The sequence below is a fragment of the Engraulis encrasicolus genome, chromosome 1, assembly GCF_034702125.1.
Source record: "Engraulis encrasicolus isolate BLACKSEA-1 chromosome 1, IST_EnEncr_1.0, whole genome shotgun sequence".
In the NCBI taxonomy this organism is placed as follows: Eukaryota; Metazoa; Chordata; class Actinopteri; order Clupeiformes; family Engraulidae; genus Engraulis; species Engraulis encrasicolus.
Genome location: NC_085857.1, coordinates 12,738,409 through 12,755,286, shown reverse-complemented (window position 1 = coordinate 12,755,286; position 16,878 = coordinate 12,738,409). Strand labels below are relative to the sequence as shown.

General features: G+C 42.6%; 1 protein-coding gene across 1 annotated transcript in view; it reads left to right on the top strand.

The window, feature by feature from the left end:
- usp34 (ubiquitin specific peptidase 34) overlaps positions 1 to 4,178 on the top strand; it is a 158,179-nt gene extending 154,001 nt beyond the window's left edge. The window contains exon 83 of the mRNA XM_063197771.1: positions 784 to 4,178. Within this exon, the coding sequence (XP_063053841.1) occupies positions 784 to 2,099 (1,316 nt within the window). The 3' untranslated portion in view covers positions 2,100 to 4,178. The remainder of the gene's footprint in view (positions 1 to 783) is intronic.
- Positions 4,179 to 16,878: the final 12,700 nt, after the last annotated feature.

Sequence of the window (16,878 nt, the reverse complement as noted above, 5' to 3'; positions counted from 1 at the left end):
CTGTATTCCTTGTAACTTCTAGAATTCAGAAAAGCAACTTCTGGGAGTTTCTTTGGAACCCGGGGAATTTCCTTTAGTTGCCTAATTCTCCGACCCTCCATAGCGAAATAATGACTCGAGTGCCAAGCCTTTCTGTTTTGTCATATAGCACGTTACTCTCATTCCCAACTCAATATTCAAATACCGCCCCCCAGGAAACTTTTTGGGGAAGTTGATCATACTGTTTGCATATTGCCTATTCATGAGCTACTTTCCTGATGTTGGTTATTGAAGATGATCACGATGAAGATGATCGCATTCAGCTTTCATATATTTGTGTTGTGATACCTACTGTATGTTTTCTAAATCTTTGAATTGTTAAATCTAACACCTCTCTCTCTCTCTCTCTCTCTCTCTCTATCTCCCTCCCTCCCTCTTTCTCTCTCTCTCCCTCACTCCCTCCCTCCCTCTCTCTCCCTCCCTCTCTCCCTCCCTCTCTCTCCCTCTCTCCCTCCCTCTCTCTCCCTCCCTCTCTCCCTCCCTCCCTCTCTCTCCCTCCATCACTCCCTCCCTCTCTATCCCTCTCTCCCTCCCTCTCTCTCCCTCTCTCCCCCTCCCTCTCCCTCTCTCTCTCCCTCCCTTTCTCCCCCCTCTCTCCCCCTCCTCCCTCCCTCCCTCTCCCTCCTCTCTCCCTCCCTCTCTCTCCCTCTCTCCCTCCCTCTCTCTCCCTCTCTCCATCCCTCTCTCTCCCTCCCTCTTCCCTCTCTCTACCTGTCTCCCTCCCTCCCTCTTCCCCCACTCCAGCGGATGACGAGGGGGCCACCCCTGTGAAGCGGCGCCGCGTCGGCAGTGGAGACTGTGGTGACCCCGCAGGTGGAGACTCGATATCAGCAGCCTCCACCTCCACCTCCACCTCCACCGCTACAGCAGACCCCAGCAGCACCAACACCACCTGCACCACTCAGCCATCATCCTCCTCCTCCTCCTCTTCATCTTCATCTTCATCATCATCAGCCGCCGCCAACCTCCCATCCACCTCCTCCGCACACTCTGCGCCCCTCCCTTCCACTTCCTCATCTGTCAATCCCGGCTCCTCATTGGCCGGTGGGAGCGGAGATGCTGTTCACGCCGGCTCCTCCTCCTCCTCCTCCAAGGCCGAGCCAATGGAATCCGGCGTTCCTGTTGCCGTTCCTGTTCCGCGCTCGCCGGGTAGCCCGTCGGACACGGAGACGCGCGACTCGTCCTCGCTCATCGACCCGGGCACGGAGCACGACCCCCCCTCCCCCATTCCTCCCCCCTCCTCCTCCTCCGTCGTAGACACCACCACCACCACCACCAGTACCAACAACAACAACAACAACATGCCCTCCACATCATCCTCCTCCCCCACCAACAACCCCAACACCACCACAAAGGATGAGAAGATGGTGGAGGCGTCGTCCTCGTCCGCCTCTTCCTCCTCATCGTCATCGTCTTCGTCCTCGTCCTCCTCGTCGTCTTCCTCGATGATGCCGGACAGATTTGGACAGCAGGATGAAAGCGTGATGATGCAACAGCAGCAACAGCAGCAGTCCCAACACGGAGGAGGAGGAGGAGGAGCAGGAGCGTCAGTAGGAGGAGCGTCATCTGGATCGAGAGCTGTGGAGGTCCAGAGAGAGGAGGAGGAGGAGGCGGCGGAGGAGGAGAAAAGGAGGAAGGAGGGCTTGAGCGAAGACATGAAGGAAGAGACGGATGATTCTGCAGCTGCTGCTCGTAAGACTCTTGAAGGTAGTAATGCAGGAGGAGTGCCACAGGGTGGCAGTGGCGTTCACGCTGTTGCTTCCACCTCATCTTCCTCTATATCTGTTTCCGTAGCGGCTGCTGCAGCCTCGTCATCGTCAGCCAATGAGGAGGCATCGTCGTCGCTGCTGCTGTCGCCGTCGTCCGGGCAACAGGATGGAGGGGCAGGGTTCTGGAATCTTGGAGGGGTTCCGTGTGACGACGCACTGGACACGCTATGTCGGACCCTAGAGGCCACCATTGCTGCCGTTGTCAAGGCAACCGCTGGCACCACCCCCTCTTTGCTCCCTCCCCCTTCCTCCTCCTCCTCTTCCCATCAGCCTTCGTCATCATCGTCGTGATGTCACGCCCCAAACCCCGCCCGGAAATGACCCCATTAACGTCTTGGGGGGGTCATAGTTTGTTTTTTGTCGTTTTTGACTCATTTTGAGTCGTTGAAGTCTCCCGTCTTTGCCCTCCCTTTCTTCCCCGTCAGCCTTGTGATGTCTCAACCCACCCCCATCCCCGGGGGAAAAAAAACTCACCCCTGAAATGTACCCAAAATGTCCCGCTCCCTCGTCTTCAGACGTTTGCTGACAAAGTTTCTCGTTTGATTGTTTGACTCTTGTTTTGAGTCGTTTGAAGTCTCCTTCCTTACTTCCTTCCTTCCTTCCTTCCTTCCTTCCTTCCTTCCTTCCTTCCTGCCTTCCTGCCTTGAGATGTCACCTCACCCCACCCCAAAAAGAAAAAAAAAACAAAACACTGCCCTCAAAAGTCCAACCCTCCACCCTCCTCCTCCTCCCCTTTTTCTTCCCCATGATTTGCTTTTCCTGCACAAGACAAAAAAACAAAAACGAAAAAACCTAAAACTAACCCAATCGAATCGGGGACCACAGAGTCCACCTCAGCAAAAGAGCAAAATAAAATCTCCTGCAGCAGTTTTTTTTTTCTTCTCTTAAGTCGCTAATGCTTGATATGAAACCAATGCTCACACTCACGCTCAACCCCCATGCCCATCCCTCTAAAGGCAAAACGATCTTCAACCTTGCAACCTTAAAATATACATATTTTTGTCGTTTCTTGTTTTTGGGTTTTTAGTTTTTTTGTTTTGATGTTCCCTTCTCTTAAGATTTTTTTTATTGTTTTTTTAAAAAAAAAAAAAATTTCTGCGTCCCCCCCCCCCCCCACCCCCGTCTCCAAATTGTTTGTTTGGGTCACCGGTTTTCACCCGATCTCTCGTCTCTACCAGAAGTGTGCCGACAAAAAGTTTTCTGGTTTTGCTTGACTCTGTGTTTAGTCGTGGAAGTGTCCCTCGTCCGTCTGCGGTCCCTTCCTCTTTGATGGCCACTGAGACAAATGGACGATAAGCGTCGTCATACTCTCACTCCCGACCTCCCCGAGAATAAAGCCAGTTCCACGTGCGAAGGAAATAAACGGACAGATAAATGAATGAATGAAAGGATAAAGTAACAAAAAAATGTAACTGGTGTTACACTACACACGTGAGCTGGCAGAGTAAGGCAACACGCACACACACACACACACACTCACCATAGATAGCCGGAAGACAACGCAACAGATAACAGCACACGCTTGACCCTGAAGTATTTCTGATCTTTTTTTTTTTTTATCGTCTTTTTTTTTCTTTCTGTCTTTTTTTTTTTGGGTCGGGGGCGGCGCGTCTCCTCTTCTGGAGAGATGAAATTGTCTTTGAGGATGCTGTAACGTCGTGGGGTGAGGGGTTAAAAGGTTTACAGTTTTAAATCTGCTCTGCTTCTCTGCTCTTCTCTACTTAATTTAATTTTATTGCATTTTTAAGGTGTATAAAATGTCCTCGGTGCCAGTTTTTTGTACTTTAACAGAAGAGGCATAAGTATATATAAATATAAATATATATATTAAAAAGAAAAAAAGAAATAGAGGTTGCCTTGCTTTTTTTCTCCCCCTCTGTGGTTTGAAATGCCCACGGGGGAGAGTTTACGTGTACATTTAAAAATTTAAAAGATTAAAAAAGAAGAACCACGTGAAACTTGATTCTGTAAGGAATCTAAACTTTGAGATTTTTTTTTTTTTTGCCTGGAGGTGTATATCAGAGAAAAAAAAAGGTTTATATATATATAAATATATATATATATAAAATATATCTATAAAGGATATGAAATATTATATGATATAGTAGTATCATATGATATTGTCATGCAATGTGATATAGCTGTGCTTAATTTAACCTGATGGCTAAGATGAAGCACTCTCTGTAACAGTTGGAGCTATATATTTTATTATTTTCTGATGACAAAAAAAAGACATTCCATAATCTTATCTCATTGTCATTATTACATTTTTCTTTGTGCTTTTTTTGTTTGTTTTGTTTTTGTTTTCTTTTTTTTGGTTTATTTTAATATAGGGTAACTTAATAAAATTTTAATGATTTAACTATGAAACCAGCTTGTGTGGTTGTCATTTCTTTGCGGTGTACACGCTGTCTGCAACAAGTATTGCAGTACATTACATTACACTTAGCTGACACTTTTTTCCAAAGCGACTTACAGTAATTTAGGCACAGGGTATTGGTTACAGGCCCTGGAGCAATGTGGGCTTAGGCGCTTTGCTCAAGGGCATTTTCAGCCATGGATGACGGTGCTGGTAAGAAGGGGATTTGAGCCTCTTATCTAAAGGCCGGCGCTCTAACCATTGATCCATGGCTGCCCATATATCGCACTAGTATATTGCACTGATGATTGTTCTCAGAGCCCTGCGGTTGCGGTTCTAGATTGAAGTTAACAGGGGAGGCTGAGGTGCGACCAGCGTGTGTTCTTCGAGGCCACCCTGTAGGTGTCTTCTTAACCATTGTCCCTCTACTTACAGTTAACAGGTGTGTCGAATTCATCGCTCTGAACAGTTAAGATGACGTGTCGCTATCCAGCGACTCCCCTTAAAAGCTGCTGTCCACTCCAGCCATTCTAAGTCCCTCTAGGGGCACGCAGCTCAGATGACAGGGGAGCAGCGCAGGTCTCCTAGAGCAGTGATTCTCAAAGTGTGGTCCGGGGACCACTAGTGGTCCGCGTCAGTGCTCAGGTGGTCCGCGAAGGGAATTCTACTTTTCCAAGACGAGCTAGCAGTAGGCTATATTTGTAACATAATTACAAAACTAAACATGGCTGGAGTATTATTTTCCCCACAATAATACAGACTTGTAATATGAATAAAGAGTGAGTGATCTGCATCGAATTTAGCAGTGTCAAATAAGCACCCCTCAACTCTCAATTCAGTTGACAAGTGGTCCCTGAACATTCTTAGGGGGGACAAAGTGGTCCTCGTTCTGGAAAAGTTTGAGAAACGCTGTCCTAGAGGGACTTGGATGCTCATGGGCCACAAGCAAGCAAGGGAGGAGTGCTTAATTTGAGGGGGAGCTAGCTCCGGAACCTCAGACGAGAGCTCCGGAACCTTGGATGGAACCTCAGGGAAAGACATCACAGACACAACCCCCCCTCCTGGCCCTACTATGTGTAGCTGAGCCGAAGGCGTTGCACCAGTAGGGCAGAGCCCTGCTAGGACACTAAAGCAAAACGCCCTTTTTGGACATGCACATGACTTGCCATTCTGAGATTAATCAAAATTAGGCTAATACCAGAGACAGTAGTAAACATTTTTTTTTAAACGGTGTTGGGGGGTTCTAAAACATTGCAGACAACTCAGAAAAGAGGCTTAATGTTGAAAATACTGCAGTTATCCTTTACACTTGTTTTTATAGTTGGTCCTTTTATTCCTTTATTTGGCAGACAGTGAGTGACAAGAAATGAGTGAGCCGGGTCCCTGGCGAGTACTGCACCTTAAAGGGACACTGTGCAAGAAATGGTCAAAAAAGGTACTGCAACTATGCTGCTCATTGAAACTGGGCTGCCTATTACCAAATTTGATCATTGCATGGAAGTGTACTAAGTAATGAACACATATTTCTAGTATGGTCCAAGTACAGTCATTTTTGCAGCTAGAAATGGCTATTTTTTGAAATTCAAAATGTCGGACCATGGAGAAGATCCCCCTTTTCATGTATGAAAAGTGCAATTTTTCCTGTCATAATGAATACTTGATGCTGGTGGTAAGTATTCATGAAAAAGGTAACATTAGTGAATGGGCAGCATGAATTCTGGAAATAAACAACTACAAATCTCACACAGTGTCCCTTTAACCCACTGAGCTACCATGATGCTCCCCTTTATTGGGTACATTTGTTAGCTTTACAAATCGGAGACTTATTACATTCCATTCCATTTGGCAGACGCTTTATAACCAAAGCGTCTCACAAACGAGGACATAATCATAGCCAACATCACCAGCAGATACAGCACAAGTGCACAGGAAATATACAGAACAACAAGTACCGATGCAAAGACTTAGACCAAATAACACAAAATTCTGCATACAGTGCGTTTTTTCAGTACATGTTTAAAAACTGGTATGACCTTCAACGCTGGCTGGCTGTCTATCTGCCTATTTATGGCACTACTTTGCCAGCGTCAATGTCAGGCCCTTGCAATCGTCTTCACTTTTCAGGCTCTGCCAGTAGAGCAGGCCCTGCTGGGGAAAAAAACCCTTTGACATTTGATTCATACTACCTTAAAAAAATGTTTCGGGAAAAACCCATGGGTTGGTTAGAGATGGAAAAGTACCAAAAATGATGGCTTTGGCTGTGGTTCGAATGACTAAGGAGAGATGTAGCCTATAGAGTAAAAGTAGAAGATTGCAACACAAGTACAATTATTTCAGAATTAGTGAAATGCCAAGGCACTCATCTTCTTGTGCAGTGAACCCATTGATGCCTGAGGTTGCGTTGCGCAACATTGGCCCTGGCGCCTGGAGGAGCTGCATTACGCAACATTCAGGCTCATGAGATTTGAGACAACTTTATTAAAAATCTGTGTTTGTTTGAGATGAATGAACACATTCTAATGGAAGATACGGGTCTTAGCGTTTAAATGGAACTTAGTGCATATTTTGTATGTGCTTCAGTGGCTGAGATATTTAGGTTTTTATAGGCTGAGAGCAGCTTTTCTTAAAAAGGGCTCAGGCATTCAGCACCCTTTTTTGCATGTGCCTTAGGCGTCAATGGGTTAAAATGTGTTTATGTTTAATGGGCACATCATGATGAGTGAATGATGCCCGTTAAAATAAAGGCAACTTTACAAGAAGATGAGAGACTTGGTACACTTGTGCTCAAAATGATGTGTCTTTACAAAGGTGAGTAAATGTCAAAATTCTTAAAATACAGTGGCATGAGAAAGTTTGGGCTAATCTCTTGTTGAGCTTTTAAAGTAGCAACTTCATTTCACCTACAGTACTAGACTAATGTTTGAGGCCAGACTCTTGACATGATGTTTATGTGAGATCAAATGCATTGGGGACCCTGCGCATTCACTGCACATTCTGTTTCGCTTTGGATAAAAAAGCATCAGCAAAGTGTAATGTAATTTCAAAGCAAAAAGAATTGGGGAAAGTAATCACATTTTATAATATTTCACAGAAAATGAAGAAATGTAATGTTTAAAAAACAGCAGTGTTTACATCTGTCTTTGGAAACTCAAAAATGGTCTGTACAAACTAAGAATTTCTTGAGAACTTGAGCATCCCAAACTATTATCTTGTCGCATAATCATGGTTTTTGATAACTGCTTCGCATTTGTGGTGCATGGAGTCAACCAAAGTCTGGCAACAGTCAACAGGTATTGCAGCACAGATTAATTTTACAACATTCCACAATTACTCTGCATTTCTTGGTTTTACCTCATGTACAGCATGTTTTATGTCAGCCCACAAGTTTTCTTTTTTTAATATATACATTTTTAGGGGCTTTTATGCCTTTATTTGATAGGACAGTCTGATATGGTGACAGGAAGTGAATGGGACAGAGAGACGGGGTGGGATCGGGAAATGACCCCGGCCCGACTCGAACCGGGGTCCCCGTGGGCATGCAAGCCCAAATGTGGGGGGCTTAGCACACTGCACCACAATGCCCCCCTGCCCACAAGTTTTCTTAAGGTCCGGGAATTGTGTTGACCACTGTATTAGTTGAATGCTGTTTGTCTGGAACCATGACTTTGCTCGCTTGCTCGTGTGTTCAAGATTCAAGATTCTTTTAATAGTCCCGAAGGAAATTTGTCTTGGACATACATAGCTGCCACATATTTGTACACACAACATACACATGACACCAAAAAACATAAACAACAATAAACACACACATACATAGAAACACTCAAGTGCATATCCACCGCAGCCCACCACCCGCATACATACATGGCATTACAGGATGGTAGTTGTTAATGACCTGTTGGAGGTCATTGTCTTGTTGAAACATCCACTTCAAAGGCATGTCCTCTTAGTATAGGGCGACATGACTTCTTAATGCACTCAAACTGATCCATAATCCCTGGTGTGCTAGCCTAGTGAACTAGCCTCACCCGCCAGCGGCTACAATTATTTTTGCCTGTGAGTGGGTCTAGCCTCGGACGATGCCCCAATGACCAGAATCTGGCAAACCAAACAATCACAACGCAGGGGAGTTGTTTTAATTTGTTTTGAGTCTTTGGATGCAAAGGGGGTTATCAGAGAGTGACGACAAAATGTCGGCCAATAGGCACAGTCACAGTTTGAAAAACAACGGGTTGTTTCCATCTACAATCTTCCGATGTGTCATTCATCGGGGCCAGACTAAATTACACATTTAATCTCATATTTAGTCTAGTTTATCAGGCTACTGGTACCAACATCCTGGTACAAAAACAGCGTCATGCACCGCCCTTAAGATAAGATCAGATAAGATTGTTCTTTTTGGGTCAAAGGGTCACAGACAGTTTGTCAGACATCCTGCAAAAAATTCAAGCCATACAGTAGTACACAGTGAAGACGGTTCTGCATCATGATAGGGGGATGTTTTTCGCACTACGGTGTTGGTCCTATATATCAGTGTTTCTCAACTGGTGGGTCGCGACCCAAAAGTGAGTCGCGGAGGGAGTCATGGGTGGGTCGCGGAGCCGTGGTGTAAAAAAAATCGCTAAATTAAAAAAAAAAAATCATCCAACTTTTCCTGCAACAATTTACAACTTTTATTTTGATAGGCGATTGAACGTGTGTCATCTGTCGTCATAGATAAAATCAGAATGTTTATGCGAGATAGTAGCGTGCAACCAGTCATTCGAGTATCGCTAAAAAAATTGGGTCGCGACCGAATGAGAGTGGAAAATGGTGGGTCCCAAGACTGTTCCAGTTGAGAAACACTGCTATATAACACATGCCACTCAACATTTGTGACAATAGACAAAGGTCCACATACTGTATGGTACTTTGGGAAGGACAGGTGGATTTCAGGAACTGTATGTTGTGTATGAAGCTGTCCTGTCGTCTTTTCTGAACTGAAAATGAAAAAACTTTCTATGAAGCCCATATCCAGAGCGCATTATGAGCGCATTTATAACAACTTATAATGCCCATCATAATTAATCATATTGCATCATGGCAGTTACCTTATAATGTATTATAAGCCCCTTCACTGCCTATAGTTTATAACCATTCATGAGCACTCAAAACACCCCGATTTATATTACATTATATACTAAATGTATAGTTATTCATTACTGTTGATATACTCCATCATGAAGCGTAGTCATAATGCATTAAGTGTAGTCATAATGCACTATGATTATGATTCGCATTATAACTGGGCGAATAGACCAGCCGCAACGCGATTGAAGCGACAGAGAATCGCTTCTGTACAGCAAGAGCGCTACAAGCGATTGAAGCGACTAGAGTATGTCAGTTGAAAGCAGAACGCAAGCATTCCAACATTCCCATTGGCTGTGATACTGACCTCTATACAGTCATTGGCTGCGGCGGCTTGTCGCCGAACCGCGTCATAGATCATTTGCATAACATTCCCAGGAGTTCAACTACAAACTGTCGCTCTCATCGCGCAAATCACCTCTAGTCTCCAGAATCGTTTTTGTTGCGCGACTCAATACAAAGTCAATTACTTCCGTCGCTCGCCTCGCTCATGTCGCGGCTGGTGTATTCGCCCGGTTAGTTGTTATAAATGTGCTCATAATGCGCTATAGATATGGGCTTCATAGAAAGTGTTACCAAAAAGTGTTTTTTTTTCTTTCAAAAGCTATTCCCATCCATGCTCAGTGTAGGCCAAAGCCTTAAAGGAACAGTCCACCCTTTTTTGATTTTCACATATTTGCAGTATTTCCAAGCATCATTCATGAATGTGGATATCATTTTCGTCTATGTGTTTGCGTTACCTAGTTTAACAGTACAGTACAGCCAAATTAAGAGTAGCAATGTAAGTCTATGGGGAGCAAACAAAACATCATCAAATGTAATTATAAACTACTTTAAAATTAATGCAAAATTCACCAGAGTGCACAACAGCTATTTAATCCCGTCCTGTTATCACTTGTGGCTTGATGCTAATTCTTCATATGTAATTATAAACTACTTTAAAATGAATGCAAAATTCACCAGAATGCACAACAGCTATTTAATCCTGTCCTGTTATCACTTGTGGCTTGATGCTAATGCTGCCCATTTACTTCCAGTGATTATGCTAAGCTATGCTAATAATTCTGATCCAGTAAATCTGAGTAATGAAAACACTGAGAAGAAAATGATATGCATATTCATGGATAATGCTTGGAAATACTGTAAATATGTGAAAATCAAAAAAAGGGTGGACTGTTCCTTTAAGACATATGTAGTCACTCACTGCACACAAACTCAAAGCTATAAATAGGGTGCATATATCACACAGCAAATTTATTTGCCAATGACAGGTGGATTCTCAGGAAACATAAAGGTATAATAAATAGGGTAGGCCTATATCACACAGAGTATTTCTTTGCCAATGACAGTAGTCCGGCAGCCAAAAGCCAAATATCAGCCGAACCCAGTTTCGTCTGATAAAGTTTTTTTCTTTGCAGTTTATGGTTGCCTAAGGTGTATCTATTAAGATTCCAGACGATGCCCGGTGATATCCCTTGAGCAATTTCAGATATTGAGCATTTTATGCTTGATGTGCTGCAGCCATAGATTACAACAGTCTTTGGCTCCCAATTCATGTTATGCTGACCAAATACCAGAGGTGGAACGTAACTAAGTATTTGTACTTCGTTACTGTACTTAAGTATTTTTTTCTGGAATTTGTACTTACTTGAGTAAAAATAAAAATGCAGACTTTTACTTTTACTCAATACATTTTTTTGACAATTACTTGTACTTTCTACTCCTTACATTTCTAGAAGAGGACTTAGTTACTAGTTACATTTATCCTAGGTTTTCCTGTTGTGTTTCGTGGATATTTGAGTAGCCTCAGCTGCAGGCAGGGAGGCGGGACCAAGCCCCTCTTTCAAACTGACACCCAGACAGAAAAGATACTTTAAAAAACATTAACAGGACTCCATAGTCATGTTCAAATAGAACCGAAAACCGTTGCAGAAACTTTTTCCTATTGGATCAAGTAGGCAGACATACTTGTACTTTTGTACTCAGAAAGTACATTCAAAAGTTAGCACTTATGACTTTTACTTAAGTACATTTTTGGTGTACAACTTTTACTTTCAATTGAGTATTTTTTTCGCAGGGTACTTCTACTTTTACTTAAGTACACAACCTCTGTACTTCTTCCACCTCTGCCAAATACCCTATACCATACATATTTTGTGTTTGTTTACATGGTGGGATGTGTATAAGAACAGGTGGTGAGGTATGGACGTCAGTGGGGGTGGGGTCATGCATGTTTGGGGGCGGGGCATTCACCCAAAAAGCCTGATTTTCCAAGTCGGAGACACAAAGGCCAACATTTCGCCAAACGTGGCTTTATATCTCATAGTGGGTTGTTCGGTTTTGCTGTTTGTAGTTGTCCAACACTTACCCATCAGGATAAGAGTGGGTGATGTGCCAATTTCAGATATTAACCCTTTCATGTTGATTTCGCTGCAGCCATAGCCCACAAGCTTTTGACAGCTTCATAGCTGCACTATGATTAACCATAGAGCATTCTGGGTGGTAGGCCTGCCACATCAAAGTGGAGAAAGTGCTGTTGTAACACAAAATAATTGTAAGTAATAATTACATAATTTTTGGCTGATTATTTGTTTGCCTACAAAGTACATAATTTCAGTGGTGGTCGTATTAACATGGAAAAAGATCAAATTAAAAATGTAAATCCACAAAATGACATTGTAATTGACCTTTTACCAGCCCATGCCATATCAGGGTGTGGCACTGTGGCATCCTATTTTGGTATTGGTAAAGGCTCTGTTATCAAGACCCTAAAAGCTGGATATCACTTGACATCAATTGGTAATGTACTGGCACCATTCCAACAACTTTCCAGTGAGGCCACTAACTTTGTGTCGGCATGTTATGGCATTCCAGACAGTATCAGCATGTCACATACAAGGTTGGTGGTATGGGGAAAAAAGAATGGGAAAGATCATTTATCTTCACCTAACCTGGCTGCTCCTCCACCAACAACAGAGGCATTTCTTGAGAATGTGAAAAGGGCTCATTTTCAAGCAATATTGTGGAGGACATTGGTTCACACTCCACCTGAACTATCTCCTGAAGCATTTGGATGGAAGAAAGACCCATGCAACAAAGCACTGATACCAATAAGTGTTCCAGAAAATGTCAAAGTGGCACCAGACTACATTTTACAGATGATCAGATGTGGTTGCAAGAGTAAAAGCCCCTGCAATTCTAAGAAATGTAGCTGTGCTGTAAACAGTGTGCCTTGCACCATTTTCTGTGCATGTTTTCGGCTGGGATGCTGCCGAACCAATGTTGTGTGAGCTTTACTGTGTGTGTGTGTGTGTGTGTGTGTGTGTGTGTGTGTGTGTGTGTGTGTGTGTGTGCGTGTGCGTGTGCGTGTGCGTGTAGTGTATATAATGTAGGCTACAGGTGTTTTAGGTGTTAAGGACTCTGTATGTTGTATAGGTGTAGACAGGTCTTTCTGTGCGAATTTAAATGCATGTACATGTCTTATTTGATGGCTTCATGGACTTTTATGTGATCATTTAATACCAGTCAGGATACACTGGATTGACTTAATTTTTTGACTCAACCGTATATATAATGTATAGCTGTTTTCCTATGTTTAGACCTCTCTCTCTCTCTCTCTCTCTCTCTCTCTCTCTCTCTCTCTCTCTCTCTCTCTCTCTCTGAGCGTGCGGTACTGTATGTCGCAGTGTATATAGGTCTTTCTGTGTAAATTTAAATGCATGTACAGATCTTATTTGATGGCTTTATGGATTTAAGTGATCATTCAATACCAGTCTGGATACACTGGATGTACAGTGCCATGAGAAAGTTTGGGCACTCTTTTGGAAGATCATTACATCGGTTTATTTCTCGTTGAGCTTTTAAAGTAGCAACTTTTAACATATGTTAAACTGTAGGGAAAGAGAAACATTTCAGCAGTGGAAGAATTTTCATAGGTGTTATGGAAAGAATGTTATGTGGATTTAAACAAAAATATGCGTGTGCATAAATATGGGCACCCCAAAGAAGGTATACCATTAATATGAAGTGGAGCTCACCTTTGCTGATCTAATGGCCTTTGGATACTTGCTATACAAGAAGACAAGTTTCAACTGCCTGGTGCTACTGAATAGTTGCCAATTATTCTATCCAGAACCCCTCTAATTCAGTCAGATTACTCATCTGTCTTCTGTAGACATCCTGGTTCAAATAAATTAATTATTTTTCAATGATGGTGTTATCTCAAGATTGGTATGACCATTTCAAGACATTGTACTTGTTGTTTTGCATTAACTCATTGCTGAATTTTGATCAACACTGTCCTGCTGGAAAGTCCAAACTCTGCTCAGCTCTAATTTTGTGACTGACACTTGAACATGTTTTTGAAAAATATGCTATTTGAATAGAATTAGTGAGGTCCTTAATTGTAATAAGTTTTACAGTGTGTATACTATCCACACAGATCTATAGGGTGTGTTTTAGACCAGAGGTCATAGAATTTATGGGTGCATTTTTCGCCATGTCCTCCTCCCATTGTTAAGGTCAAATAACTCTAGCTCAGTCTCATCTGACCACACTATGGTTTCCCAAACTGCTTTTAGCTTGTCCAGATAAGCTTTCTGTATAAGTTTAACAACTTATTTCTGATGGATACACAGGAAAGCCTTTTTATTCGTTACCCATCCAATAAGCTTTTGCCTTGTGACAAGTATACGTAGAAGGACCCATGTCTAAGTCTGCACTATCAGCAGCTATGGTCTTGTAATTCTATGGAGTTGTTCTGTAGTGTGCCTGTTACAATTCTTACCATCCTTTAGCCATGCCCTTTTAACAAACAACAGTTTGTTCAGAGCCCACCATATTCCACTCTCCAAGACAGAACTTAGGACAAGCCTTGTCTATAATTGTGTATGATAAATAACATTGTAATGACCAATCATGTCTGTCTTGGTGACTGAAGGGATTACAAAGTCATTAAAACCAGTTTGTGCGGCAAAGGTGAGCTCTATTTCATATCAATGGTATACCTTCTTTGGGGTGCCCATATTTATGCACACGCCTATTTTTGTTTAAATCCACATAAAATTCTATCTATAACACCTATGAAAATTCTTCCACTGCTGAAATGTTTCTCTTTCCCTACAGTTTAACATATGTTAAAATGAAGTTGCTACTTTAAAAGTTCAACGAGAAATAAACCGATGTAATGATTTTCGAAAAGGGTGACCAAACTTTCTCATGGCACTGTATGTCATTTCTTTACTCATCTTTTGGAACAGCCAACGACTGCTCACCAGTTACCCCCACACTCTGTTGTTCTTTTTTTTTTCTTTCTTTTATGTTGGCTATTTGTGGTAGGCTACCTACCGGCGATGTTGTCATGTATGTTGTCATGATGTGATGTTATGCAGGATCTCATAATGCACAATCCGTTCCATACAGTACTTTACAGTCTTATTCTAAGCAATGTTGTGAATGTTTTTACTGAGGCATTTGTTGATTTGTCATTCATGACCTGATTTATATAACTAAATGCATAAAAATAGGCCGAAATCGCATTTTTTAAGGTTATTAGCAGTATTTTCTCTGTACCTGGATAACAAAAGGAGATAGCCACAATTAACCACAGTAAATATTCTTGTATGTACGATATTAACAAAATAAAAAAGGAATTTTGAAGCTGGCATTTTCAGGTGGTCAGATTCATTGCATCAAAATATAATGCAAATTAGATAATAGCCTAATTAGCATATTTAAACATAAAATATAGAAAACTTGTAATACATTTTTTTCTCCAATTCATATGAGTAATCATCTGATAAAGTTTCATATTGATATCTGCAAATTAAAAAAAAACCCTATTCACCTACAGTGTCTCGCCTTATTTGTGGGATTGCTGTTATGAAAGGGTTAATTATTACCCCATATTGGGTTTGTTTCAATAAGGGCAGTGTTAAGGCAGTCCAATGTGAATGTTTTTCAGGTAATATAAGCAATTTGGTACATTTTGTAACATTATTCACAGTAATATTCGGTGCCTTTAGTTTTTTGTCATAATTTGCATTTATGGGACAATAAAGGCTCAAAATCTGAAAATGCTCAAGTGATATCACCGGGCATCGTCTGAAATCTTGAAGACTTGCCTAAAATCTATCAGATAAAGCAAAAAAAAGAACTTTATCAAAGAAATCCGGGTTCAACCCCACGGCTCCCGGACTACAGGTGGATTCTCAGGAAATATAAAGCTAGGGTACATGCGTGTCACACGCAGCGTATTTCTTTGCTAATGACAGGTGGATTCTCAGGAATGTGAACAGCCAGCAACACTGAGGGTGCGTTCCAATATGTGACCTTGCGTCCTCCACTTGTGCTTGTGGCCTCGTACCAGGAAGTAATACGTCGTGATGACATCACTGACAACAGCATTATATTTCAATATCTCACAAAGGCTCAATTGTAAACTCATTCTCTCATTTGCAAACTGGATGATCAATGAAGAATAGTTCCCCAAAAATTGTTGTGGCTAGGCTGACAGCGGGGAAACTTACGGTAATTGTTTTCTCCACGGAGGCGGGGCATCAGAAAAACGTGAGGCCACAAGCACAAGTGGAGGAAGGAAGGTCGCACATTGGAACGTACCCTGAATGTGCTCGTAGCATTTATAGCTGCCAGCAGAACAGAATGTGCTTGTAGGTTTTAGTCCCCAAACACGATGCGCAGGCTGATAGCCTGCAGAGTGCCTGTCTTTAGGCAACGTCACATCACATGCCACCAGGGACTTCTGCCTGCAGAACAGAATGTGCTTGTAGGTTTTATTTCTTTTGAAACTCGACTGTCGGTAGACCCGAGGTTGTTTTCCTGACAACCGTAAATGCGTTCTATTGCAACAGCTGGGGACAAAAATGTCTGAAAACCACACTAATGTTAAACAAACTCGGTGTACAAGAAAGTCGTCCGAGTTTGAGTTTGGGAACCCCGAGTTGAGTAGGCCCTACCCGTTCTTTTGCATTTTCCCGAGGCGGACACCTGGGTTTCCGACAACCGAGTTTCAAAAGAATGCACCATTAGTCCCCAAACATATGCTAGCTGATAGCCTGAGTGACTGTCTTTAGGCATGAAAAAACTGAAAGAAAAGTCCGCGACACCAAGCTCCCGTTGCTCTTTTTAATGTGACGTTTCGGGCAGTATGCCCTTCATCAGACAAAGATTGAAGCGAACGAGACGAGAGGCTTCTTGATGTCCTTGCTATGTCGCTATATCATTATGGCCCAGAAGAAGAGGAAGACGAGGACGAGGACGGCGGAGGGCGTCCTGCCTCCCGACGGCGGCTGGGGATGGATGATGTTTTGTTTCAAATGTTCCCTTATGCCTCTTTTCCACTGCCGGTTTTCCGATAGGCCTACAGCTCGACACAGCACAACTCGTCCGTCACTTTTTGCTTTACGATTGAGCTACAGTCCCAGGAAAAAGTTTGTACACCCTTTGACATTTCTTACATTTCTGTCAAAATTGATCATAAAACATGGTCTGATCTTCCCGGAAATCTCAAGAAGGAACAATCAGAGTCTGCTTTAATTAATTCCACCCAAACATTTACATGTTATC